This window comes from Talpa occidentalis, unplaced genomic scaffold, assembly GCF_014898055.3.
Source record: "Talpa occidentalis isolate TD23 unplaced genomic scaffold, MPIMG_talOcc4v2.1, whole genome shotgun sequence".
NCBI classification, from domain to species: Eukaryota; Metazoa; Chordata; class Mammalia; order Eulipotyphla; family Talpidae; genus Talpa; species Talpa occidentalis.
This window is the reverse complement of record NW_026555331.1, coordinates 151,071,149-151,098,961: the sequence shown is the minus strand read 5'-3', so window position 1 is coordinate 151,098,961 and position 27,813 is coordinate 151,071,149. Positions and strand designations below refer to the sequence as shown.

At 43.9% G+C, this 27,813-nt stretch overlaps 1 protein-coding gene across 1 annotated transcript in view; it reads right to left on the bottom strand.

The window, feature by feature from the left end:
- The window catches only part of CNTNAP2 (contactin associated protein 2), a 1,162,155-nt gene that overhangs the window by 637,267 nt on the left and 497,075 nt on the right, over window positions 1–27,813 (bottom strand). Inside the window, exon 12 of the mRNA XM_037515219.2 lies at window positions 16,493–16,612. Coding sequence (XP_037371116.2) covers window positions 16,493–16,612 — 120 coding nt within the window. The remainder of the gene's footprint in view (window positions 1–16,492; window positions 16,613–27,813) is intronic.

Genomic DNA, 27,813 nt, shown 5'->3' with positions numbered 1-27,813 from the left:
TTAGAGAAGTTATTAGATTTTGAAAATGTGTGGGTTGTGCTAGTTACTATTTTGGTCTGAGACCATGAAACTTAATAGTTTCATAAAAAGAAACAACAGATATGAGGGTTTATTTAGTTAAGCCAAAATTTCCCAAAATATGTCTGCCACTGATACTTTAGAGGTATTATATTAGCGATTTGCTGGGAAAACATGTGAAGTATATGAAACATACAGTTTTATAAATATTATTGCTCTGGACAAATGAAAAAGTAAGCCGATGAAAGAAAGATAATTATTTAAGGAATTAAATTCATGATTTGTGGGTTCAGCAAAACTTTTGAAAATGGCGTACAACTCACCAGTTTGGGGAATGCTGACTTAAGGTAATATATGATTTCTCTATCAGCTATTGGTTATAAATAGCATATTCATAACTTTATAAATTCTTTTTTCAATAATCCAATATTTCTGCTGTCAATGGCTTGTCCAATGACATAGTGCTACGTCGCTGTGTTTGAAATAATTTCATACATATTTATAATTCTATAAGCTTCATACCAACTGATGTTATGATGTCTAATATGTTTACTGTTGTTTCCCTGATGCCTGGCAGACAATATGCACTAATAAATATTGGCTAAGTGAATAAACTAACAATTATATAAAATTAGGTAAACACATTAAAATTCTAAAAGTTGTCTCCAGGGGAAGCATAGAACAATAAGCATAGATATTTTTTAGGACTGGGAAATGACTGACACTCTACCTGTATGATATGCGATGGCACCCACAATATCATTCCTATCATTAAAGTTTCTGTTAATCAAATCATAGAGTTCCTCAAATTAAAAAAAAATATGAAGACCAGGGCCTTCCCGGTGGCGCAGCGGTTGAGCGCTGAGTTGCAAGGTTGCTCGCAGTCTCTGTGGCACGGGTTCGATCCCCGGCCCCTGGACGAGGGTCCCACAAGGTGCGCAGACCTCTCCTGTCGCCCACTGCTCCCCTCAGCAGTGTATTTCGTCAGTCTGCCTGCTCTGCTCCCCACTCTGGCTCTGGTGAATTCTCTCACCCTCCCACGCTTCTGACTGTACCCAGTACTTGTATAGATAAGTAAATAAATCTTTAAAAAATATATAAAGGCCAGAATTAGAAAGAGATTTGGAGCCACATCAATTAAGGATCTATTAAAGCAACAGAGAAGTCCAAGCCATGACTTAAAGATTATGGTAACAGAGACTGATTAGCAGGACTATTTCAGAATTGATTTTTTCTGCATATTTATTAAAGACATATCAATATTCTTAAATAAATGCAGTGAGAAACTAAGAAATATTCTTGAATTTGAATTTAAACAGGTTTTGTGTCTTCCAAGGATAGCAAAGGCAAGTGGTAGGGGTTATCTTCCATGGGTTTTGTAATTTAGGAATAACTTTGATACTAAATATTATCCCACGATGACATAGAAAATTAATCTCCCCTTTAAAGCAAGATTATCATTATCTTGGAACATCTTAATCGAATGGCAGCCCATTAAAACATCACGCTGCTGGAATATTGAAAGAGAAGTCTTAACACATCGATTACTTTTGGACATTGTTTTCTTCTTCCCTTTGTCATGACACCATGAAAGAGAGAACAATCCATACAAATAAGATCACATCTGCGGAGCTAAAGGCAAATGGAACTGGCTCTAAGAGTTCACACAGTGACCATGCAACAGAGTCAGATGATTGGGGGCCACTGAGTGTAGCTAAAATTTTAGTAAGGTTTCTGCCCAGGGCTTAAAATGGGAGCAAGAAAGTATCGGTGGTTTAATAATAAGTCTCCTCCAAATTCAACTTTTTAATATATTTTAGGGAGATGAAACTATTATCCTCCATGACTTTCACTACCAATGAAAGAGACCTTAACGGGATAGTAGTTACTGATGGCCAACACCGGATCATGTGGTAGACAACGTCATGGCCAAACTCCCAGCATCCATGGAGCTTCTGAGAAGTTGGATCTCACCCAGCCCTGTTCAGACACCGACCCTCACAGCCAGTGGCCACGACGAAGGAAGAGCTCAGGTGTCATCGGAAGCCGAGGAGTATTTTACTTTCAGATAGGAACAGCCGTTAGGAGCCCAGATATTAAAAATGAATATTACAGTATATGTGGATATACTGAATCTTTTATTTTTTATGGATTTTGAAATTTTTAATTTTTTAAAAAGATTTATTTATTTATGCATACAAGAACTGGGTACAGGCCAGAAGTGTGGGGGGTGAGAGGATTCATCAGTGACAGAGTGGGGAGCAGAACAGGTGGATCGACTGAAACACACTGCTGAGGGGAGCAGCGGGGAGACAGGAGAGGTCTGCTGTGCCATGTGGGTAGCTCCCTGGCTGGGGATTGAACTCAGTGGCTGATGACAACTGATAGCACTGGGACTTAACCGACTTAACCCCTATGCCACCCGGGAGGCTGCTTTTTTTTTTTTTTTTTTTTTGCTGTAACATTGGTTCACAGCACTGCATGCAACTTAGGGACATAAAATCACACCTGCACCACACCACACCCCCCACCAAGGCACCCATATCCTCTACCACTGGCCTTTGGGTCCCCCCATCCTTTGCTCTGACTCTCCTCATATGTAGACTCTAGAACTTTCATATGGAAGCCAGACCATGAGGACCACAGAGGTGGTGGGTAAGTAACAGCTAGTTGTCCTTCCTGAGGGCCTAAGAATCCGACCACATGTGTGTTCCTTCACAGTTTGTTTCCATGTGACACTGAATTCAGGGTTTCTCTCTGATTTCATCTTCCTCTAGACTTTGTGCATGAGATGGGATAGCTAGGGATTAGGAGGGGAACAGTTGTCACAAAGTCAATTTTGACGTAAGACAGAGTAGTTCATAGAAACTGGTTGGCGGATGCTCCAACAAATATGTCACGTGGGAGAGCGCAAGAGGCACAGGTGTGCGGTGACGCCTCCATCCCTGCCCCCCACATGCCAGACACGCTGCTGGGACCGAGCAGACCCAGGATCACAGCCCAGACTCTATCCAACCAGAGATCAGGATATTAATTAACAGTAACAATAATTTCTATTATTTTAGTTATCAGAACTGAGGGCTTCTTAGGATGTCTCCATCCATTAGAAAGAAAAAAAAAAATGACACATTCATGCTATTAAAAGATAGGGGACCTCTCATTCAAAACCACAGTCCTTATGTAGACAGATTTTAGGAAGCTCTCCTACAGATGTGCCAGGGGTGATCAGATGTTTAAATACACGTGGCTTCGAAATTAGAACACTACTACCTATCTCCCAGGATTACTGAGAGGAATAAATGCCTCTTATCGAAAGACAATGATAAACACTTACACTTTACGGTAATAAACATTTTAAGAATAATGGCATCCTTTGAACACTAATGAAATGAAAAAATTTAGACATTTTGATGAATTAAAAAGGCATGATTTGAAAAATGATTTGGTTCTATATTATTAAATTAGGGGATTAAAAAGGAATTAACTCTATGCATGTAAGTCTATCCTAGCTTTAGTAGCATTACATATGCTTGTACTCATACACATATATTCACATGCGCAGCACACACACACACACACACTCACACTCACCAGAAAACCACTGAGAATAAAAGGGAAAGCCCCTAGTAACTTTATCAGGCAAGACCAGCAAAACAGGACTATGCTGGACGCCAGGACCTGGTCACTCTGACCTAGAGTTCAGATTCAGCAAGACCCTCTCACTCTTTATAAACTCAGAGATTAATAATTTTGAGAAATCTGAGGAAACCTGTGAAATTTAGAAGTTGGGGGAAAAAACAATATGTTTTTTGATGTCTACTACTGAAAGATGTCTACTACCCTCGAGACACAGGCAGAGAGTGTGTATTCATGAAGCAATCATTGAGTGCTATGAAAAGGGACTTTTAAAGAATAAAACAGAGGCTTTTTATTTAAAACCATGATGACAAATTATTCCTGGAAGAGAAAGCAGGGGACAGCAGAGGGAGACTGATGGCGCTGGAGCTGCCAGCATGCAGGTGGGTGACCCCGGACCTCCCAGCATGTCACGGGGGGAAGGAATATTCTTCCAACCTACAGAGAGAAGGATGGATCACATGAAGGATCAGGAAGCTTACCGAGGACGTTCTACAGACTTATGAAAGAGCAAAACGAGAATGGGAAGACAAGGGGATTAAGAGCTGGTTCCACCAGAGGACAGGGAGAGGCCGTTGGGGATGAATAATCACTGGGCGGCGACGGAGGACTTCGTGACAGCGACGAGCCCCAGATAGAGGGAGAGGGAGCCAAGGCTGGAGCAGCATGGAACATGAGCCAGATGCCCGCTGTGATGTTGCTGTCGTAAAAACTGAGAAGAGACTGTCAGATTCCATCCTGCCCTTGGCTTTAGGCTCAGACACTGGTATCTTGCTTCCTCCTATCTCCTCACCTCCAGGTCCTGCTGCCCAGGTCAGCAGGGCACTCAGTTCTCAGAGCCTTGGGCCTTGTCTTTCTCCTCCAGCCGAGAGGCTGGCCACCCCAGGACCTGGCCAAGAGACCCCGGCGGCAGAAGGGGCAGTGAAGGCAGAGTAAACCCCTTCCGAGGAAGCAAAGAAGGAATAGCACAGAAATGAGGATGCTACAGCAATTCCTCCTAGCCTCACATTTTAACGCTAATTTGGCTTAATCAAAATACATGAGTAAAAATGGGACATGAGATCAAAGATTATGTGAAGGGAGCTCGGTGCTCTTGAGTCCTCGGCCTCTAAATGGTCCAGAGAGATTCCTGACCGCCGCGTACACAGGTTGCTCTTTTTTGTTATTTTCTCCCTCTTCATCCACGAGACAGACGCTCCGCTTGGCAATCACTTGTGGGGGCGCCATGAGTGTCAGGCTTCCAGCTTGAGTCTCTCCCCCTGGGGTAGGACTGATAATCGCCAGCTTGAACGAGCGGTAGTTTTGCCTTAGATTGTCGCTGGGTTTTCTTGGCGGTGGCCATTAGGCCAGACACGAGCTAAAAAGCGAGATCAGTTGCTTCGTGAGATTCTGCCAACAGAACTGCCGGGGACCTTCTGATGTGGAAATTGATTCACTCGGCAGGAACGGAGGGGGACCCACAACACAGAACGACCTGGAGTTTGGAGAAACAGAGACACGGGCTGTTGGCTCCGAGCGTGGCCAGCTGCGAGGAATTCCTGGAGCGCGAGTGTGAGATGATTCTTGTGTTTTTTGGGTTTTGGTCACAGAGCAATGAGCTGACTTTATTGGATGTGCCAAGGTGCTTTCCCCCCTGCCTGAGGGGCTGATTACTGTGACTGAACAAGAATTTCAGGCCCAAACGTCACAGGACACCAAACACTTGCCTCAAAGTCTCCAGACGCAGGCAATGCAAACTCTCAGCTACTGAACAGGGAGCTCACAACAGAAGCTTCTAGAGCACAGAAAGGCAGGAGTGTGAAGCGTTGTATGGGCCGGTGAGTGGGTATCCTGGAAGGAGGGATGTTGGCATCGAGGGGGTCATCTCTAAGTCCCAGTGGCCCTGGAGGCCCGTCCCCTGTGGGCCCCCAGCTTGGTTCTACAGTACTGGTCCATCCTACGTTGGGGTCCTCACTGGCCCCCAGAGCTTCCCTCTTCTTTTCATGATCTGAAGTTGGAAACCATGTGAGAACTCTCGTAGTATTAGCCTGTTGCTATGACTGACACACAGGGAGGAGATTGAAAGCAAGACCGGCAGGTAGACGCCAACTGTGGCTTGGGGGAGCAAGTCCAGAAGGGAGTCTTGGGCGAGTGGGGTGTTAGTTATGGAGAAGCGCTCCCTTCTTGGGCTGGGTTTGATCTGTGAGCTGGATCCCAGATTTTCAATTGAAGCTGCATGAGCAGAATTGAATTCAGAGATTTAAACTGATTGTGAGGAGCTGAGTCGTCCGGCGTGGGAAGCAGGGCTGCTGAGTGATTGCAAAGCTTTATAACAAAGACAGTTTGGAGAGGCCCACAAAGAGGAGCCTTGGCGCCTGAATGGAGACAGAGGAGCGGCTGCTCCGTGGGCTGGTTAACAACTGAGGAGTAAACCAGGTCAGGAGGCACAGAGAAGAGAGGAAAGGCCTCTTCTGAGGAAAAAGGGGGGAATCAAATGGAAGCACCAGCACTTGGCGCCAGGTCATGAAGACACCCAAGTCGGCGTCTGCAGGACTCAGCAGAGAAGTATCCTAAGGAACAGCCAATGATGGGACGGAGCCCTCATGGAGAATAGGGGAGCTGGGTAACCTCTCTTCTTGCGTTTTCCTGGCCAAAAGGGGAAAAACGAGGCATAATAATCACATTAGGGCCTCCCTGGTGGCACAAGGGGTTAAGGCGCAACCTATGAAGCTATCCCCAGCCTCTGCAGCACGAGTTCAATGCCCAGGCAGGGAGCTACCCACATGGCACAGCAGACCTCTCCTGTCTCACCCGCTGCTCTCCTCAGCAGTGTACTTCATCAGTCTGCCTGGCCTGTACCCAGAGGTGTATGTATGAATGCTTAAATAAATAAATCTTTAAAAATAATAATCACATTAAATATTCAAGGTGATACCCAGTACAATTCCACCCAATCTTGTTCTGTTCTCTACTCAGATTTTGCAAGATCCAGTTTAAGCTGTTACATCGCAGAAGAAACCAGGTACTAGGGACTTAGATGATCTTAAAAGTCGGGCTCAAGTCTCAGGGCTGGTTAGCCTAGGACATGAGAAACGCACACTAACCTAGAAAGTTCTCTGGCAGTGGAATTAGAGAAAATACTTGTACTTGAATTAAGATGTAAAATTGATAATTATTGCCTAATGGTTTACATACTGATTTCATCTGAAATGTGTTCTCCGATTAAAAGCCCCAAGACATTAGTTGGACAATTAAGAAGGAAATAGTTTATAGCAAAAGTGCTGTTGGAACCACAGATAATGAATTGGAGTCGTATTAGAAATTTTGACGGTAATGAAAAGATGTGAATACGAGAGGCTCATTTCGAAGTCACGCTAAGGCTCAGACTCCAGAATCTGCAAATAGGCGCTTCGCGCACACCCCACTGCACCTGAGGCAGCCAGAAGCCCCGATGGAGCCACCTGCCGGGCTGACTCATCCGCAGCTTCCTAGGAGGATGATGGAGGTGCTGGTTTCTCTGAGCTTTACCGTCCTTGTGCAAAAATAGGAAAAGAGGCAGAAAGACACATTACTTGTGAAGCCCTTGTCAGCTCTGGGCAGCTAGTGGATGTGGGGGATCTACTTGGAAGAGCGCCTGGCATTGACTCCCCCTCCATCATACACACACAAGTGCAAACGTAAAAATCTATCACGCATTGCCAACTTGCTGGCAATTCTTATCAATAGCCGGTGAGCGATTGCTCGCTCCCTTCTGTATGTTTTCACAACTTCCTAGGCTGAATGATATGTGACAAGCAGAAAGGGCAAATCAAAAAAGATCAACTTATGCCATCTGCAGCGACATGGACGGAGCGGGAAGGAATCATGCTCAGTGAAATAAGCCAGAAGGAAAAAGAAAAATATCGAATGGTTTCCCCTTATAGGAGGAATGTAGGGGAGCCATATAAGGGATCAGAAAAAAAAGAATAAAACCACAAAACTAGCAGGCAGCCGCAAATCAGAGAGTCTGTGAGGGAGGAGGAGGGAGAGGGCTCAAAACAAGGGAGTGAAGAGCTCCAGGGACTATGGTGACCGTTCTTGGGGGAACTGGTGGCGGGGATTTTACAGGAAATACGCAATAATGTAAAAGGTAGAAATAAAAAATACAAGCTCAGCGAAGTAAGCCAGAAAGAAAAAGAAAAATACTGGGTGGTCTCACTCATAGCAGGAATTCAGAAAACCTAAATAAGGGACCAGGAAAAAGACTAATTATAATAAAGAAAAAATAAAAATCAACAGGCAACTATAAATCAGAGACACACTAATGGGGTGTGTGTGTGTGCGTGTGTGTGTGTGTGTGTGTGTGTGTGTAGAGGAGGGATTAGGGCCAAAATAAGGGGGGCGGGTTTTGTACCGGGAATATAACCAAAATGAAAAAGCATACATTGTTCAAAAAATGAAAATGATGTAAGAATTCTATAAAATAAAATAAAATATGAAAAGACAAAGACAAAGCAGCGAGGGCGATAGTAATAAGGCCTGGGGTTTCAGAACCGGCAGGAGGCGCTGTGACTCGGAAGGGAAAAGGTGAGACTCAGGTGAGGAGGCACAGAGCAGGTGTGGTGGGAAGCTGGCAAGGCTGGCTGGCCCCACCTGCCGCCCAGGTGGGCACTCCCTACCCCTTGAACGTGGAGGGTGGGAGACGTGAGGGAAGGACTTTGCAGACTCCAGGAAGCGCCACTCACTCAGGGCGAGCTGGGCGAACAGTTGGCTTTCCCAGATGGGGTGACTTAATGGGGTGGGCTCTGGAGCAGGGTCTAGAAGGGAGGGGTGCAGCGGCTCCCCTGGAGGAAGGGGACCTGTGGGGTGTGCAGGACAGAGCAACTCTGACCCAGCCAGGCAGGAAGGGCCTTGATCTGCACTTGCTGGGCACTAAGTTCTTCACAGAGCACCCGGATTCTGAGGGGCCCCTCTCAGCAGTGCACACAGCTAACCCCTGCCAGACACCTGCCCTTGGAATGTGCAAGATAATAAAGAGGCGTTATTGTTATTGTAAGCTGCTAAGAAAAGGACAATTACAGAGAAGGAACCCCTGGGGTACCCGTACTTCCCACTTGCACTGGTGCCAAGAGCACCCCGCTTCCACCACTTCCCCCACACCCCCTGCACTCCCAAAACTTCTGAGAAGCTTAATAATAAATAAAATGCTATTACTGAGTGCAAGAGCTTAGGAACGTGAGTAACAATTTCTTTGTAAATAATAGATTAAAAAGATATGAACAGCCTTTACCATTATAGAGGGTAATCGAATTTGTTCAGCTAAATCCCAGGGCTTTATAAAGCAAAATTATGTAAACAAGCTTCATGGCTTTTTGATAAAACCACAAAACTAGTGCTGAAGACTGCAGGAGGCGTTCCTTATTTGGACTTTCAACTTCACATACTCCAGCACAGATGTTTAACTTAAATTAAAAAAATAAATAAATATGATGCAAAAAGACTTATCATGACCATGAATGACAGGGTGGGTTATTAAAGAAAATACTGTTCTTGATTTGGGGATCCACGATATGTTTGCAAGGATAATGGCCAGCCAGGAATTGCTTTATTTACCGCATTATTGATCGCTATTCAGAAAGAACTAAGTGAACCTTAAATATAAAAGTATGATCCAGCAATTCCACTCCTAGGTATTTACCCAAAGGACACAGAAACATCAACTCCAAAGAGCACCTGCACCCCTATGTTTATAGCAGCACTGTTTACAATAGCTAAGCTTTGGAAACAGCCCAAATGCCCAAAAATAGATGACTGGATCAAGAAGATGGGGTCCATATACACCATGGAATATTACTCAGCATTCAAAAAAGATAAACACATGTCATTTGCAGCAACATGGATGGCGCTGGAAGGGATCATGCTCAGCGAAATAAGCCAGAAAGAAAAAGAAAAATACCGGATGGTCTCACTCATAGCAGGAATCTAGAAAACTTAAATAAGGGACCAGGAAAATGAATATCTATAAGAAAGTGAAAATCATAATCAACAAACAACTATGAACCAGAGACACTTTATGAGGGGAGGGGGGCGGGGGGGAGGGATTGGGGTCAAAATAAAGGGGTTGCAATTGTTTGGGGAATATAAAAATAAAAAAATTAAAAATTAAAAAAAAATTCAGAATAACACAAGACCTTCAATTATAGAAATTATTGATACAGAATATAAAATAAACATGTTAATATATTTAATAAAAAAAATATATAAAAGTTGAAGATTTCCAGGAAAGATGGTGGCAAGTGTCATAAGAAAAGCGAACTATGAAGCTGGGATATTTGGAAAATGTACAAATAAAATGTTAGCTTCTAGCAATCCAGGACGGTATTCATTCCGCAGAAATTATATTTATTGTACCCAATTTTCAGAGAGAGGATAAAAATGGAGCAGGCAGGCGAGGATAACAAGGGCACAGTGTATAATGTGCTCTAAGATCTGAAAAAAGGAAAAGCTTTGGCTGGCTGGAATGATGAATTCTTCTGCAAAGGCTTCAATGAATATATTCTCCCTCGATGTCAACGGCGCAGTGCTTGAAATGCTCTGTCATTTAGGGCACCCCCTAATTTTCCAGCGATGAAGCTCTGAACCGCACACACTCCAAAGAGGAATTGCATGGTGGGAAGAGCCGCCTTATGATAAAATGTGAAGCGTGCCAATTTGTGTCAAACTTGACCAGGAGTGAGTAAATTCAAGCTAGTTTGAGACAAGGGGATTCTCTCTCTAAATTATTTCACTGCAAATGGCGATATTTTTCTTTCATATTGTAGAGTAGTCACAGATTTTTTTCCCTTTTTTCTTTTTTTCAGAATGGAAGGCAGCATCCAGATCCACGGACTCTGCTTCCTACATTTTACTTACAAAGAAACTGAGACAAGAGGATGAACTTATGTGTTCGGGGCCTGCAGGGAGTTGACAAGGTGCCTGCTAGAGGATGGCTCCCCAAGCTGGCTTAAGGTGGGTGGGCAACATGAAGCCCCCCACCCACCCCCACTTTCCTGACCTGCTCTTCTGTGTTAGGGGTTTTCCAACATAGAAACCTGGGGATCATTTCCTACCCCTCTCTCCCCTGATGCAGTTGGCCAACTCGCCTTTCTAACAATCCATCAAAGCAGTCCCTTCTTTACCTGACTGCCAGCACCTGAAATCTCAGGTGCAACTCCCTGAGCGAGACACAGGGGCTTCTGACGTGTCTCCCCGTGATGTCTATGTCTCCTTTGGGGAACCCTATTCTCTGCCATCAAAGTCACGCTTTAAAAATGCGATTCTAACAATTGCTTGCTTTTTCCCTTAGGACCAAATTTCAACTGTTTGCGTTTTATAAGTTGATCTCTATGCCCCTACCCACCCCCACCTCTCCAAAGCACCCTGTTCTGTCAGACACAGCTCAGGAGTCAGCTGTTCTGTGGAAGGTCGTGCTGGTCCCTGGTCTAGGCTAACTTCCTTCTTTGCTTCCCCAAAGCCATCCCCGAGGCTCCCGAGGAGGCACACAGCTCTGCCAGGACAACTCTGCCAGGACAACCTCTGCCAGGCCACATTACCCATCTCGGTTGCTGCTACTTTCCGTACTCCGTGCACTGCCTCGCTCCCTGCCTACTTTGCAGTGACTTAAAGCCACTCTCTATCCTTGCAAATGTTACCTCTAGGACCCAAGCCATCTCTTCAGCACCCACACCGTGTCCCCCTCAAGCTCTCAGCTGCATTCCCCTTCACCCTCAGCTCTGTGTCTGGAATTGCTGTGAGCTCATCCTGGATACGCCTTGTCACTGTTTGCATCATCCCCTCAGTGTTATTACCATTTGCCACATATTCACATGCCAACAATAGCACATTTCTAGCTCTAACCCAAACAGCCTTTTTAGGGCTGATCCAACTGCAAGATTTGCATCTCAAATGAGATGGCACGGAACACCTCATATGGAGCTAGTCCTAGCTGGATGCCTGAACTTCCTCTAAATCTGCTTCCTCACATGCTCCACATCTCCCCGGTGGCACTGGTGGCACTGAACTCACCCAGGGATTCAACCCATAAATTCAGGAGTTATTTTTGATCACTGTCGATCTTTAACCACCCTGTCCAATCCCTCGCCAACCCTGACAATGCTGCCTTCACCCTCTCCTCTTTCTGGCCCCTTACATGCCACCATGCTGGCCCAAGGATGCCCGCTGTCTTCCTTGACATGACGACTGCATCAGAACTGCGGAGCCCAGCCTAGGGTGGCCACTCACGGACACCCCGGGGGTACTGTTCAAGACCCGGTCTTTCACCTGCTGAAATTGCTCTGTGGGGTCTGAGAAGCCAAACATTCTGTACCGCGTCCTCACTGCCCAGCTTGCTGGGGTTGCCCCTCTGTCCCCAGGTCGCTTGCAGGCCCCATTAGGCACAGGGTCCTCCCTCACTGGGGCTGGGTCCTTGCGAGGAGACAATCTCTGTCATGCCTTGGGTGTTAACTCACAGACTCCTTTACCTTCCTGATCTTTGCTGAGTGTTTAGTCTCCTTTTATACTTTAGCGTTGCTTCCTGAGAGAGGTCTTTCTTAAAATCCTTTACCAAAAAAAAAAAAAAAAAAAAATCACGACCCGCAATTCCATTATCTTTCTTTAGAGAATAATTACTTATTAGTTTCCTTTTATGCTTGTGTTAATATAACCTGTGAACACCGTGAAGGCGTTTGCTGCGTGCATTTAGTCCTGGCACAGACAGAATATATTAAAAGCCAAGAAAATGATCCTTAAGATGTTTGTTTAAATACTCTATTCCTTTCCTCCCCCATGTGAGAAAATTGATGGTTTTTGTATGAGAGTTTTTAATTAGAACTTCTCTGGGAGGTTCTGTGCATCCACAAGCAGTTGTAATAAATAATGCACAGTGATCCCTGGTGCCTTTGTTCAGTTTCCCCAACGGCACCTTGCAATTCTATAGTGTGGTGTCTTTGCTCCTGTCCTTCTTAACCCCGGCCAGCCATTCTCTGCTCTCTATTTCCATAACTGTCATTTAAGGAATCTTAAACCAAACCATACCATGGGTGATCTTTTGCGACTGCCATCCTTTTCTCTTGGCATAATTCTCTCCACATTGCTGCATTCCATCGACAGTTTTTCCCTTTTCCCTGCTGAATAATATTCCACGCTCTGGAAGCTCCAGTTTTGTACACCGTTCCCTGCTGAAGGACACCTGGGCTCTTTCCAACTTGTAGCTGTTCCCCACAAGGCTGCTGTGGTCACCTGTGTGCAGGTTTCTGTGTGAATGACCATCTTCCTTTCTCTGGGATAAACATCTGGGACCGTGATTGCGGGCGCTGGGCAGACCTTTATCAAGTTTTTACGGAAACTGCCACAGTGCTGCCCAGAGGGCCGCTGTCCACTGTGGATGGCTCTTTCACCGAGCTTTTTATTGCCAATTATGTTTTTCCATTACAAAAATTCAGACTGCTTTACATTTTCCGTTTCTTCTCTGAGGGTTTCCACTGCTTCATTTGTTTCGAGAAAGTCTGTGATTACTCACCGAGGCATTTTATCAGGGCTGCTTTAAAATAACTGTTGGATAATCCTAAAAGCTCTGTGAGCTAGTTGTTGGGATTGATAAGTTTTCTTCCTTTTAGTTTGAGATCTTCCCAGTCTTTGGTGTGATGAGTGATGTTTTTGTTTGAAACATTTTCATATTTTCCCCATGGCAGTTAGGGCAGTTAGTTTATCCAGCACCTGCTGACCGTCATGGAGGCAGGGTCAGTGGACACTCAGCACAGAACAGGGTGGGAGGGCGCATCTAAGTACATCTGTGGAATGCATCTAAGTACAAAATTTTCTAGCAGGGACAAACCTCAAGTCTCCCTTTAAGATTCAATAAGAAGGGCCTCCTCGGCGGAGCAGTAGGTTGAGCGCAGTGCTGTGAAGCTGTCCACAGCCTCTGCAGCACGGGTTTGATTCCTGGCCAGCCAGGGAGATACCCACATGGCGCAGCAGACCTCTCCTGTCTCGGCTGCTGCTCCCTTCAGCAGTGTTTTTGGTCCATCTGCCTGTTCTGCTCCCCACTGTCTCTGGTGAACCCTCTCACCCTCTCATGCCTCTGGCCTGTTCCCCATTTCTTGTATGAATAAATCTTTAAAAAAAGATTCAATAAGAAGATAATGATAAGAGAAGGGGACACTTTGCTTATTTGATAATGTTAAATAAAATTTGGAGATAGGAGTCAACAGCAGTAGTGTAATGATTACTTGGAGTAACTTCTCATCCCAAATCAGGGGAGACGCCCTTTTCTTGCCAGACTCTAAATTAATTGTCTGCATTTTTATTTTGTTTTTTTTTTATTATTAATAAAGTGATTTGAAAGTTTTGGGTTCCAAAGATTCCTCTAAATCCAAAGTGATTTTCAACAGAGTGGTTTCTCGACTCTACTCAAGTTTACATCAGGTATTAACTGCAATGAAATTCCTTTTCTTAAAATTTCCACTCTGCCTGGACAAGCAAAAACTCCCCTATCTCACCCCAACCTACTAAAGAGAAAGGCAAAGAGAGCTATGATTGCGGAAATGTTGTTTCTTTCATGGAGATGATGTCTTGCTCCCGTTTTTAGCATGTTACATACTCAACACTGATGATATCAATTGCATTTGGGTCGCTGAGAAGTGGGACACCTCTGCTCTTTAATAGGAATATTATAAAGTAAGGTGGGTACAGTCCCTCATGATATGGAGTGATAGTTCCAGACTCCACAAAATAACCACCCTGTGGCTCCCTCCGCTTCTTCATCGGGTAGCTGGTGGAGGTGGCACAGCCCAAGCCAAGCTTCGTGGATTGGTGCTCTCCCACTGCTGTTGAGTTCATGATCTTTTTAAGGTGGAGGAAGGCTGGATGGGTGACCTTCAAGGGCCCCTGACACACTGATACTCATAACTATCTTGAATAAAAGACAAACAAAAATTGTGACTTCAGGAAGTTGTACGTCTTCCTCCCCACTCAGACCACATGTCAAGTACTGGGGTGTGCTAGGTCGTACCCCCTGAAGGCAGGAACTGGTGAAGACAGGCGCTGTGTTTCCAAGCAAAGCCTCCAACTTAGAGAGAGGGAAGCTCTCCTGGAAGTACACTGTGTGTGTTCTCTGTAGGAAGAATGTACATATTGTGGTTTCATTTTGTTCTCTAATTCTTGTTTTAGATACGTAGGAAAATAAAGCAAATCCTTATTTGTCCAAGCCAAGTCAGGATGTACTGATTTCCCTTGAGGTGAAATAGTTCACTCTCATTGTATTATTTATTTATGTAATTTTTATAGCTCGTAATTAAGTCAAGCTCTTGCAGACTGTACTGTAGATGAGTAAGATTAAGAAGAGGGGAAGCCAGTGACAAGTCCAGCCATTAGTGGACTCTAAGGTCAAGCTACCCGGTAACAGGGACCCTCTCTGGGGTGCGCTTACATTTGTTAGCATGGGGCGAGAGCTCCCACTTCACTGTCTTCTCTGCACCCTTTCTGCACTCACGTCCTCACCAGCCCCCTTTCCAGTCTGTGCCTCCTTGGCTCCCTGACCTCGCCACAGCCCGGGGGAAGGTTCTCTGCCCAATTTGCACAACCCTGTTTCCACTTCGCACCTATTAAATCAAAGGCTCCAGGGCTGGGGCCAACCAGTTTGTATAGGAAGGAAAGAAAGTCAAAGCTCCATAAAGGATTCGCAAGTAGAGCCAGATGGAAGAACCAGTGGCTTCTAATGGAGTTGAACTTGAATCTTGTTTGATTGATGTGTGAGTTTTTTAACTCTCTAACCTTCTAGTTAAAAATAACAACACCTTATTCCTGGTAACCTTTTCTGAAAGTTTACTATGAGTCAGAAAATATGCCAAGAGGATATACAGATCATCTTTAGTCGTCTAACAATGCTGTGAGCTAGGTTTCCTTATTGACCACTTTACATGTAACGATTCCGAGGCTTACCGAGTTTGATAAAGTTGATAGAAAGTAGTTAAGATTACACATCTGGTGATGAGTGAAGCCAGGATATAAACCCAGGGAGTCTGAGTAGAGAATCAATCCTGGCCTATGGATTGATCATGGGATCACAGAACCTGAGACCTGGTTAACAGTCATCGCCATCAATAGCATCTTGTCATGATCTGCACCTCATAAGCCTCTGGAGTCCACGTCTATAGCTGGGCTCTCCTGAGGCCAGTAAATACCCACGTTTCCCACTTTTCTCCTCCGGGAGGTTGAGAAGTGACTGTCTGATAGAAAGCGTGGAGGCCTGTACTTAAATATTACTGCAGGAAGTTAGGAGAACCCGCCACTTCATGTCATACCCTGCCTTGACACTGAATGAGGAAGTGGAAAAAAAGTATGTTTTATTCCCAAGTGGAACATTCCAGATAAATTTCATGAAAACTGCAAGTACATTCTGCTATTGCCATGTGGGGCCCCAGTGCTAACAAAGGCTCCTCTGGAATCCTGGGGACCGAGGACGGCGGGGAGGGCCACGGCTTCCTCTTACGTGGGCAGCGTGGAACAGTGAGCAGCGAGCGATGCCAGGTGCACCCATGCTGAGGGCCTCGGGGGCGGCTTCCTGGTGCCCTTTCAATGTCACTTGTTGGTGCCCCCCAAGCCCCTCGTTGCACATGACAAATCCTGATGATCAATTATTCAGGTCAGAAGGTAGAATTTAAAAATACTGATTCAGGTTTTATTGCTTTAGAACTACATGTCACTCTCTAACCTAACAAATCCACAAGAGTCACCTTACAGCACGTTGTGACAACAACACAGCCCAGAGAAACACGCCTAGAGCTGCTGTGCGTGCTCAGCACAGCGACCAGCCATCCCTGTGAACACAGCGCGGCGCAGTTACCTGTCATGTTGCAGTAGACTTTCAGAGGCCCCAGGGGCCCGCTGCCGTCGGGATCTATCCAGTAGTAATTGGACGTCTGGCCGAGGTGCTTGTAGGCTTCGCAGGACGGCTCGTAGATAGCTGCAAGGAAAGAGCCCACGTGAGCAAGCACAGGTCAGAAGGTGCCCGGGAAACACCCCGGACACGTGGTGTTTAGTGCTGCTGTTAACAGCTCATCCTCTTATGAGGCCAGAAATTCTTTTTCTCTACATTGAAATTCATCCTTTGCTTCTTACTCTACAAGCATTTCTGAACTCATAAGACAACAGCAAGTTCCCGCTATACTTTGACAACTGGGGAAATGTCTGAAACAATCACTACCTTGTTAAATGAACATAATGTTTGTTTCTATGCAGATTATGATCATTAAAAATACTCTGTCTGTTTATAGCAGCACTATTTACAATAGGTAAGCTTTGGAAACAACCCAAATGCCCAAAAATAGATGACTGGATCAAGAAGATGTGGTCCATATACACCATGGAATATTACTCAGCAATCAAAAAGATAAACACATGCAGTTTGCAGCAACATGGATGGAGCTAGAAGGGATCATGCTCAGCGAAATAAGCCAGAAAGAAAAAGAAAAATACTGGATGGTCTCACTCACAGCAGGAATTTAGAAAACCTAAATAAGGGACCAGGAAAAAGACTAATTAATACAAAGTAAAAATCAAAATCAACAAGCAACTATAAACCAGAGACATACAACCGTGGGGTGGGGGGGCAGGGAGAGGAAGGACTAGGGTCAAAATAAGGGGGGTGCAATTGTATGGGAATATAACCAAAATGAAAATGCATACATTGTGCCAAAATGAAAAATGATGCAAGAATTATATAAAATAAAATATTAAAAAAAATACTGTGTCTGAAGAGATGTGGACCTATGTCCCTAACCCATGGACAGTGTCGGGAACCAACATTTCCTCCATAAAAAAGAACACAATTTAAAAAAAGGAAAGAAAAAAATAATCTACAGTTATTTAAAGGTATCATCTCCTTACTGTTAGCAACATATTTTGAAAGGTCGTAAATATTGGATGCGTGGCTGATTTGTTGAGCTATTAACTAAAAGATCTGAGAAATTTTTGCCTATCTGTTTTTCTGTCTCTCTCTCTCTCTCTCTCTCTCTCTCTCTCTCTCTCTCTCTCTCACACACACACACACACACACACACCCCTTTTTTGGGGCATCAATAGTACAAATTTCCCTCAAACAGCACATGGCTTCTAATCTTTTATTTCAGGAAAAAGGAATGTTCCCGATCCAGTCTATCTATGCAGTTCCTTTAACTACATCATCTAGTTTGTACAGAAAGCTGACATCCGCGGAATGAAATTAATTGGTCCTTTTCCATTGTTTTCCTTCTTATTCCCAGGCTTCGGGCACCTTTTCTTTCCTTACTGAAACTGTACCGGTTTTCAGGAGTACAAAGTGGACATTATATCGGTCCTTAGTAATAGAACTTCTAAAATACTATTGAGAAGACTTTTTAATCAGATCCACACTGACATCTGTGATGAATGTGAAAGTGTTCTTTACAAAATGAAAGAATGTTTCTGGAGAAAATCTATGTGATGGCAGGTAGTGGGGCCTTTGGCGACTTGAACTTGACCCCACGCCGGCACCTGCAGTCTTGTTCGATTGATAAGCAGCAGGTCAGGCGGTAGGGGCTCCATTTTCTTCCTTCTTTCCCATTCTCTGTGCCTCCATGGCTTCCTCTCTCATGCATGCTAGAACTTACATTCCTATCCTTTTCAACAACAGCACACTTCCTACCTTCTGCAGGTATTTATTGAGTACCTATGATGTTGGCCAGTGGATTAGACCACAAATAACAGCTGTAAACAACCCGGAGAAGGATCCAGGCAGCAGGGTCTGCTCACTAATTATCTTGGTATTGCTCATGCATGAAGGTTCCCGGAAGAGGATGTGACCAGCACGTTAAGCAGAATCCAAGCTCAAGTCCCGGCGTAGTTATGAAAATGCCCCATTTCAGTCTCCCGAGAGTGGAATAAACTATGGGTGTTCTAATTTTGAATCTTATATCAAGTAAAATATTACAGCGAAAGGCCATGGGGAAGTGTTTTTAAACTTTAAACAGGAAGATTCCATCATTTGAGGAAGGTGCTAGAAGCAAAACTCCTGGCAGTAAAACAGCAGGTCTCAGGGAGGTGATTGGGAAGGTAATGAGAGCATTCAGGCTGCCGTTGCCCACAGGTCAGTTGAAAGAAGAGCAGAGCCACAGAGACTGTGAGGAGGGACCAGGCCACGTGAGAAAGGACAAAGTGGCTGGGGCTGCTTCACGCGCCCACACCCACAGGTCACGGAGATCACAGGTATAGGTAGGAAGAAAAGGAGTCAAAATACCTTAAATTCATACTCTCTGAAAACGAACAATTAATTTTTAATAAATAAATTTTTAAAAGGTAAATGAATTAAAAAGATTAATTTTTGATGGCCTATTACCATTTTTTGGGTATAACTCAAAATCACCCAGACTGTTATGTTCCAAACCTAAAGTTTTCCAGGGATCCCCTAGGGACAACTTTCCATGAGATCGCTCACCTCCCGTCCCTCTATGTGATAACTAATCGTTCTCTTTTCCCTGCTGATACCTTGGCCAGCTTGGTTATTTGGCATCTTGTCTATAATGATATAATTAATTTGTTTTCCTACCCAAATATCTCATTACTTTTCGTGAAATGATGCATTTTAGCCAATGTTAGCTATTCCTAAAACATAACCTTCATTATTTCAAAAAATGTTAATGGTTCTTCAGAATCGGTGATATCTCATCCCAGATCACCATCACTCACGCAAGACCGTCCGCCATCCTAACAGACCTTTCTTGGCTTTAGTGACTTGCCTGTGCTCGGCTCAGGCAAATCCCACACGGGCTAGTTTCCTGCATGCTGGCCCTTTCTGAGCTTGCCTTTATCTGCAATAATACGATAAGCCTCTTTCTTAATCTACACCACTTCTCAGTCAGAGTTCACTCTCGCAGCAGACGTGTAAGAATCTGGCTTTATACTCCAACAGGTTTGGGTTCCAATCCTGACTCCACAGAGTACTAGGTTATACGCTGGCGATGTTCCAGGCTCATTCACCTTTGTCTCGAGACCTATCCTAGGCATATTACAATGGTGCTATGAGAACGGAGGAAAATAATCCATGTCAATCCCTTAACACAGAGTCTGGTCTGTGGTAAACATTTAATGGGGGGGGAACTTTTATTATTAATAATCACTACTCAGCATCCATTCACATTCTGCAACGAGGGAGACTCTCCTAGTTAGCCTGTCTTCCTCATAGTCATCGCTCAGCCTGTTACTATAATCCTTGGTCCTCATCGACGTAGGACGTGGTTGACTGCTGACTGAATTTTATATGTGAACATGTCCTTCCCTCACAGGGAAGGCTCTAGAAAATGTGGCTTTGTTTGCTGCTCCATTTAACCGATATGGTAGATGTTTAAGAAAATCTGTCAGAACTATAATTAAAATGGACCTATTTTCCCTCCTGTTTGACTTTGATAGAAGATCAGTTGGCTAATCAGGAGAAGCGTGCGAAAGAGTGACAGGAGGATGGTACTGAGTCCAGGTACCTGCTGTATGTCTAAGGAAGGACACTGGCCATTTACAGAGGGAGCGTGACCTGAAGCCAAGTAGTTAACTAGTCATGGGTGACGAAGGCGTGTGATGAGGGCCATCTGGGTAAAGAAGAAGTTCTGTTCGTTTTCTTCCAAGTGTGACAGTGACTCTGCGTGTCTCTAGCTGGTGACAAGCTGACAGGCCTACTAACTGCTTTTGCCTCATGGACACAAATGCAAAACCAAGTATTTCAGCCCAAATTCTGGCATGTGTGAGAATCACCTGGAGAGCTTAGAGCTTGTTACCACAGGCTCCTGGGCTTCACCCCCAAGACTATGGCTCAGTACAGACCTGCCATTCTAACGAGCTCTCAAGAGCTGCTGTGGCTGGTCCTGCTGCACTTTGAGAAACAAGACTTTCATCCTAAACCAGCCAACCAGCCAACAAATCCCTCACCCACACGGGTGGATGAATCCTCTACCTTTCAATGTAAGTGGATCGCTGAAAGGAGACAGAATAAAGTTTAAATAGAATAAGATTAGATGCCATCTCACTTCACTCAAAATAACAAAATCAGAATGGGATAAAAAACTCTAAATAAAAATACAATGTTCAATAAATTCATCTTGGAGGGACACCCAGGAAAATATTTGAAAAGAAGTATAGTTACAGTTCTGTCATGGAGCAGTAAGATGACAGATAATTTGAAACTTTTCATAGTTTTCTGCATGTACAATATTTTATACTGTACACGAATTATGTTAGCTTTAAAGATATACTTGCAAAATGCATCCCTGGGATAACGGCACTGAGGAAAATGGCAAGGTTGGCTGGGATAGAGTAAAACTGCATTAGTTTTATAACCGAATAATTATGAGAGTTTCATTCAAATCTCGTCTTTGTTGTTTACTATCTGGAAATTCTCCTTAACTTTTACTTATCTCAACTACGAAATAAAAGCAATACTACCTGCTTCCCGAGGTTACTGTGAAGATTAAATGGAATCATACACTTTGTAAACTGAAAAGCATTGAGCATATTGAAAATTTATTATTTTTTTCTGCTCTTGCAAAGGCTTTATTAGTATCAGAATAACTGGCCTCATAAAATGTCTTGGTTAAGTATTTCCTCATCTTACGTTTTTGGGAAGTTTTATAGAATTGGGATATTTCTTTCTGAATTTTTTTTTTTTGGTATTGTTTGAGTTTTCTTTTCTTTTTTAAATTTATTTATTTATTTATATATTTTTACATCATTGTTCATTTTTGTACAATGTTTGATTTCTCCTATCCCCGCCATGGCCATGACTGTCTCCAATTTATTGTTTGCCTGCTGGCTTTGTCTTTTGTTTCTCTGATCCCTTCCCTATGTTCCTCCTATTAGTTAAACTATTGATATTTTGGACACAGACAGACAACTAGGTAGGGGAGACAACACAGAACTCGGGGAGAGCCTCACCTGTGCACATAGGCTGGCTGAGACCTTCAGAAACAAGCAGAGAAGGATGGGACAGAACCCCCTTCACAGCCCTCAGAAGGAGCCACCTTGCTGAGACCTTGATTTTGAATTTCCAGCTCAAAACTGCGAGGACATGCATTTGTGCAAAGTCTGGTATTTCATTCCAGAAGCTCAGGAAACCAGCACAGAGCTGGGCTGGGGGGGCAGACTGGCCTCCCCTCCCGCTGGGTCTCTCCACCATCCCTACGGGTGATATGGGGGAGCGCTCTGCTCTCTGCCCTGTCCCCTGCTTTATCTTGAGAAACATCTTTGATAAAACAGTTGCCCTTGGCCCATCAGGGCAAGCTCTTTCTTTGGGCGCCCTGGGCGGGGGGCGGAACCCTGCATGCTGACAAGCCCAGGGAGGTGCTCCTCACCCCTTCCTACACCTCATGCTTGAGAGACATTTAAGCACGAGGCGAGCCCGCTTCCTGCTATTACCTTCCAGAGCACACGGATCACTAGACGTGGCCAAGGATGAAATGCGTTAGAAAATTAATCTCGAGTCAAAGAGGAAGTTGCGAGTGAAGGCTATTTTTGGACTATCATAATCTCTTCCTGATTGCACAGAAAGGGAAAAGTTCACTTGTAATGATTTGACATAAAGACTGGAAAGAAGCATAAAATAACTTCCCAGCTCATTTGGTCACGAAGGCTGTCACGCGGCGTCTTGAGTAAGGGTAGTTCAGGAGGCCCCGGCGCCTGCACTGCAGCAGAGGTGACCACACCAGCTGCAGACTTGGTCTAAGGACCAGATGCTGAGAAGGAACACAGGCTCTCTGGACACGCCCTCCTGGAATTAAGAAGCATGTCCTTTAATGGAAGACATGGCTATACAAGAAAAACCACAGCAGTAGCTCTTTCCTCGGAAGGGGCCTGGGGCATATTTGGGTTGGTGGTGTTCAGAGCAGAAAGGTCTCTTGGGCCTTCAACCTGATCCCCTTTCATGCCCAGCTCTTACTCCCTCTATCCAAAGTAAGTTGCTATGTTGGAAAGAGACATTTCTCATTTGAAACTATAACACTGACTTTCTGTTCTTAATCAGGCGCCAGTACATTTGGCTGGAGAAAGTAGTTTTCCCAGAATCTAATTATTCCTGTAAAGATAACTACTGAGGTTTGCACACAGCCAAGCTGGGAATCCAGAGAAGCAGCATCGGCCTTGAGACCTTCCTCTGTGAAAGCTCCCTAGTTCCAGGACCATGCAATTATTTTTAATTAGTACAATGTAAGCTTCACAATACCTAAGTCCTCATTAACACTTGAATATTAACCTCCTATGTTCTCTGTCCCCTTGGGTTTTTCAAGCTTGAATGAATGCCCTGAGTAAACCACATCATCTCCCCTAGGAAACACTGTCTCATTATTGGCACGCAGTAAATCAGAGTGTGGGCTTAAAAACAGATATTCTGCATGCTAATATTATGTCATGATCTTTTCATGAATGTAATTTCTGTAGAGATGTTATTCATTATTGTCCTGTAATGGGTTCTTTTACCTGTTCAAGTCTCAAGGGGAAGGCGTAATTGAGGAAAAAAGAAAGACAAAGCGCTGATTTTCTGTTAATAAAACAATAGCTCATAGTTCTCTTGCCTGACAAGTCCTTCAAAAAACCTTCTTTTCGGAAATTGGAGGAAAATCTTCATTTATCTAATTTGTTTATATGCATACATAATAATTAAATTTGATGTCTACACTTATTTCATAATTTCTACTTTCTCTCTTCCCTACACCTGTCCCATTTTGGCCTTTTGTTTGAGCCTTCCCAAGTCCCTCCATTCTTTGTATTGGCTTCAAGACAAAGAAAACAATGATCTGTCCCTTTGCAAAGCTAGTCTCAAAATTACAGAGCTTTATCTCTCTATTACAAGCTGCCACACTCCTTGGTGTTGTCAACATCTATTCTTGGTATTCCTTGACCTTCACTCCATGGAACTTATCATCCACATAACCTGGACTGTTTATCACTTAGCTTTTCTGAGTATGAATTTCTCATCTAAGGAATGCGGACTGTGATGGGATGATATTCCAGTTTCATTCTGGCCAACTACTCAGAGATCTTAATATGATTCCTTTAAAAAATAAACCCATAATAGCCTGAGAATTTTGTTCAGCGTTTTTAAAATCTTGTCTGCTATTTAAGTACTGGTATAGTGATTAAAATACTAGGGATTTCAGAGCTCTTCCTTCAAAGTTAAATTAAGATCTAAATATAGATAATCCTGGGAGAAAATAGAGAATACCCATTAATGAGTAAAGTTGATATCACTTGGATAAAAGTGAAACATCAACAAGACATTAGTATTAACTTCAAATTTGAGATAAAGGACATCCCCAACAATGACTTTCTTCAACTCCTTTTGAGATGTGAGGATTATAGGCATAGAACCCTTTTAAAAGTATCTCAAGGCATTAGGTCATAATGTCAATATACTGTAAAATGTTCTTGGAATACCCCTGCCAGCTCTGGCAGACAAGAAACCAAAGTCATCTGCATAGTCTAGCATCTGAAATAGCTTGTGTGGAATCTGCCAGCCTTTCCCAGCCTTACTATGGCCACAAGGATGCCAGATAAAGAAGACTTAAGGATGACATAGCCTTTGCATCTCCTCAGGGCTTTCTTTAGAAAGATAGAGATTAGGGCATCCCTGTTGGCTAGAGGTTAAGTATCAGTGGTATCACCCCTGTGGCCTGAGTTCGATCCCCGGCCAGGGAGCTGCCCCACATGGTGCAGCAGACCTCTCTTGTCTCTCTTGCTGCTCCCCTTAGCAGTGTATTTCACCCTTTTGTACCCTTGGGCACAGAGTTTGCCTTGCATTTCACAAATCTCAACCAAATTCCACGAGATGGAGCACCCCTCCCCGGACGGCAGTCTGCATGAGGACACCTGTTTGTGTCCCGAATGCAAGAAAACCTGTATCTCAGACTTTGCTTCCAGAGGAACCCAGGCTATGAAACTATCACGCAAATGTGTAATCTACATTTTTTCAATCCACCAAGGATGGTGTCACGATAATTAAATAAACACTTCCCTGCAAGGCTGCCTGTCATGTGTGCCAGGCTCAGCATGTCAGATGCAGGTTTTTACATCATTTTTCATTTTTGCACAAAGTATGCATCTTCATCTTGGTTATAGTCCCCATACAATTCCCACCCCCCTTGTTTTGATCCTACTCACTCCCCCCGACCCCAGTGTGTCTCTGGTTTATAGTTGTTTGTTGATTTTGATTTTTACTTTATTATAATTAGTCTTATTCCTGGGACCTATGTTTTTAATGAATGAATGGGTCATATAAGTCATTAAGTTACATGCAACTTAATTCGGTCCTGATAAAATCAACTTCATTTTTTCCCTTTGTAGCTGATATTTACCATAGCAACGTGATCATCTGTGCATAAACATCCCTTTACACACAGCGGTAGAAGTTCAAGGGATGGCCCCACAGGCCTCGCCTCTCTCCCTCCATCCATGCTCTTGTGAAATCCTTCCACACTGACTGGGCGTCTCCTCGCTGGTCTTGTGTTGGTTACAGTGACATCAGCACGAGTGATACAAGCTTAGCTGGAGAAGTTGTTGGTGCTTGGACTTGTCTTCTTTAGCTCTTGAGGACACTTCTGCTACCCCAGAAGAAGTCTGGGCAAGCTTGCTGGAGACAGTGACCAGTTGAGAGGATTAACCATCAGCCTTGCAAGCCAGGCCCCACAGACCATCGAATCCCAGCTGAACTGCTGTTTACTGGCACCTCCATGAGTGACTCCCCAGGTGAGGCAGCGAGACCATAGTCCAGCAGCACCTCTCCCTGAGGCTCACCCATCTGAACTGGAGACAGAGAAACTGCTGTTGTCTCAACTCAGTGCATTTCAGAGAGGTTTGCTCAGCTGTAATAACCGACACGCACAACACATGTCCAAAGACACGTTCTTCATTGGCTTTGATTATTTTGCTAACATGGGATCTTGGGGATGGCTTGCTGAAGGTCTTCAATCTGTTCCAGATTTTGCTGGAACACACCACCACACTGCAGTAAGCATCACGAAGCTCCCTGCTTTTCAGGCAGATTTCCGGGTGAAGAATTAGGACACGTCATTAGCCACAGAAGGCATCATACTTACAGCTCAGGTCCAGCAAATGCGTTCATCTTAATGTCTTCTCAAATTAGAAGGAAAAATGAATATGATGATAATAAATCCAGTGTGGATTATATTTATCTTTTTTCATCTTTATATCAACATAGTCATAAAGCACATTCTCTCTCAGTCTGGGTGTGTGTGTGTGTGTGTGTGTGTGTGTGTGTGTGTAGTACAGAGAAATGCCACAAAGACTAAGGTTCCTAGGTCTGATGAAAGTCAAACTGTCACCTTGGAAAGTGGGCTTGTATATTTTATTGGAATAGATATTTCTAGATTGCTTTCTGAAAATGTGTAACAATTTCCATTTTTATGAGAAATGGATGAAGGTGTGCGTTTCACTTATTCCCAGCGATAGCAGGTGTTATCATTCTTAATTTTTTGCCACTTTAATGGATGTAAAGTGGTAGTTTATTGCCAGTTAATTTGAATTTCTTTTGCTTCCAGGGTGTTGACTTTTTTCTGTAAGGTTCCTGGCCATGTGGATGTCCTCATCTATCAATTCTGTCATTTCACCATTTTTTGCATTTTTGGTAGTTTCTTTTTATTTGAGCTATTGGTATCTATCATAACTGCTGCAGACATTATTTGCCAATTGATTATTTATACAATGACATTATATAAAGAGCATTTACCAAACACAAGCTTTGGATAATTGTGCCCCACGTTGCCTACCTTGGTTAGATGTCACCCCAAAAGCAAGTCCATTCAGGGTCCTAAATTTTCTTCTAGAATTAATTTTTTAACATATAAGTCTTTAATTCCTCTAGAATAAACATTGCATGACACGAAGAATATTCAGAAATAACTTTTGTATAAAAGTTTGCTTCATATCTAAACTTTAAATAATGTTTTTACTTTTTTATTTATTATCATAATCCTGGAAAAGAAAACAGAGGTGATAGGCTGAAGACACACGGTAAGAAGGGACACTGTGTTGCATCGCTGGAGTTATTCTCTATTATAAAAGGAGAGAACTGAGGGCTTCCCTGGTGGCCTATTGGTCAAATCTCAGGCTATCATTGCTGTGGCCTGGTTCGATCCCTGGCCAGGGAGCTGGCCCACGTGGCACAGCAGACCTCTCCTGTCTCCCTGCTGCTGCCCTCAGCAGTAGATTTCAGTAGATACACCTGTTCTGCTCCCCACTCTGTCTCCTGTGAATCCTCTCATGCTCTCACACCCCCCACCCCTGGCCTGCACCCCAGTTATCTAAGCAAAAAAAAAAGAGGGAGCTAAGTTCAATCATGTGTTTTCAAACTGGGTCCCACGGAGTCCCAAGGCTTCTAGCCTTGTTCTCAGGAGACAAGAGACAAGAGGGGTGTTTCCTAAACAGAGAAGGTTTAAGCTTCATACAAATCCTGCTAATGACTAGTCCTTTATTACTATTGTTTTTGCTATTATCATCTAATTGTAGAAAAAGAGGAAGAGAAGTCAAAAGAGAAGAAAGAAGGAAAGTGTGGAGAAAATGTCCGCCTTCAAAATCCTAACAGTGTTTGAAGTGGGTGTCCTTATCCTCTGAGATAGATGCAGGCTTTCTGGGTGATGAAGATAGTCCATTTTGGAGGTTGATTTTAAGAAAACAGTCAAATCAAAAACAGTTGAAATGGTGCAAATGCAGCAGGTAGCAGCATGTGCTTAGACTTCATTCCTGGACAGGATGCCAGACGTCATAATATGCAAGAATGACTGTCAATCACGTAGCCGGAAAAGCAGACTGACCACATGCCCAGTTCAATGTCCCCTCACCCACAAATGCTGGGGGGCCTGGCAGGGCGGCTCCTCTGGCTGAGAGGCAGGAGACTCAGGTTAAAGTCACAGGGAAGGCCACTGTGTACATTATACATGAACACCGGACCCTGCATAGGTGAGGGGCTCTGAAGCTTGAGCTCTGTTAGCTTCAGAGTGAATTCCCTGAGCCTCTCCTGAGGTTCCAGATGGACGAATGCAAACTTAGAAGACCCGGCAGACTGCCTCAGTGAGTAAGTGGAATCCTGGATCCCACATGTGCTCTGGTCACAGTTATGCTACACCTGCTGCCCAGCACAATCTCCTGCCGTCCAGAACA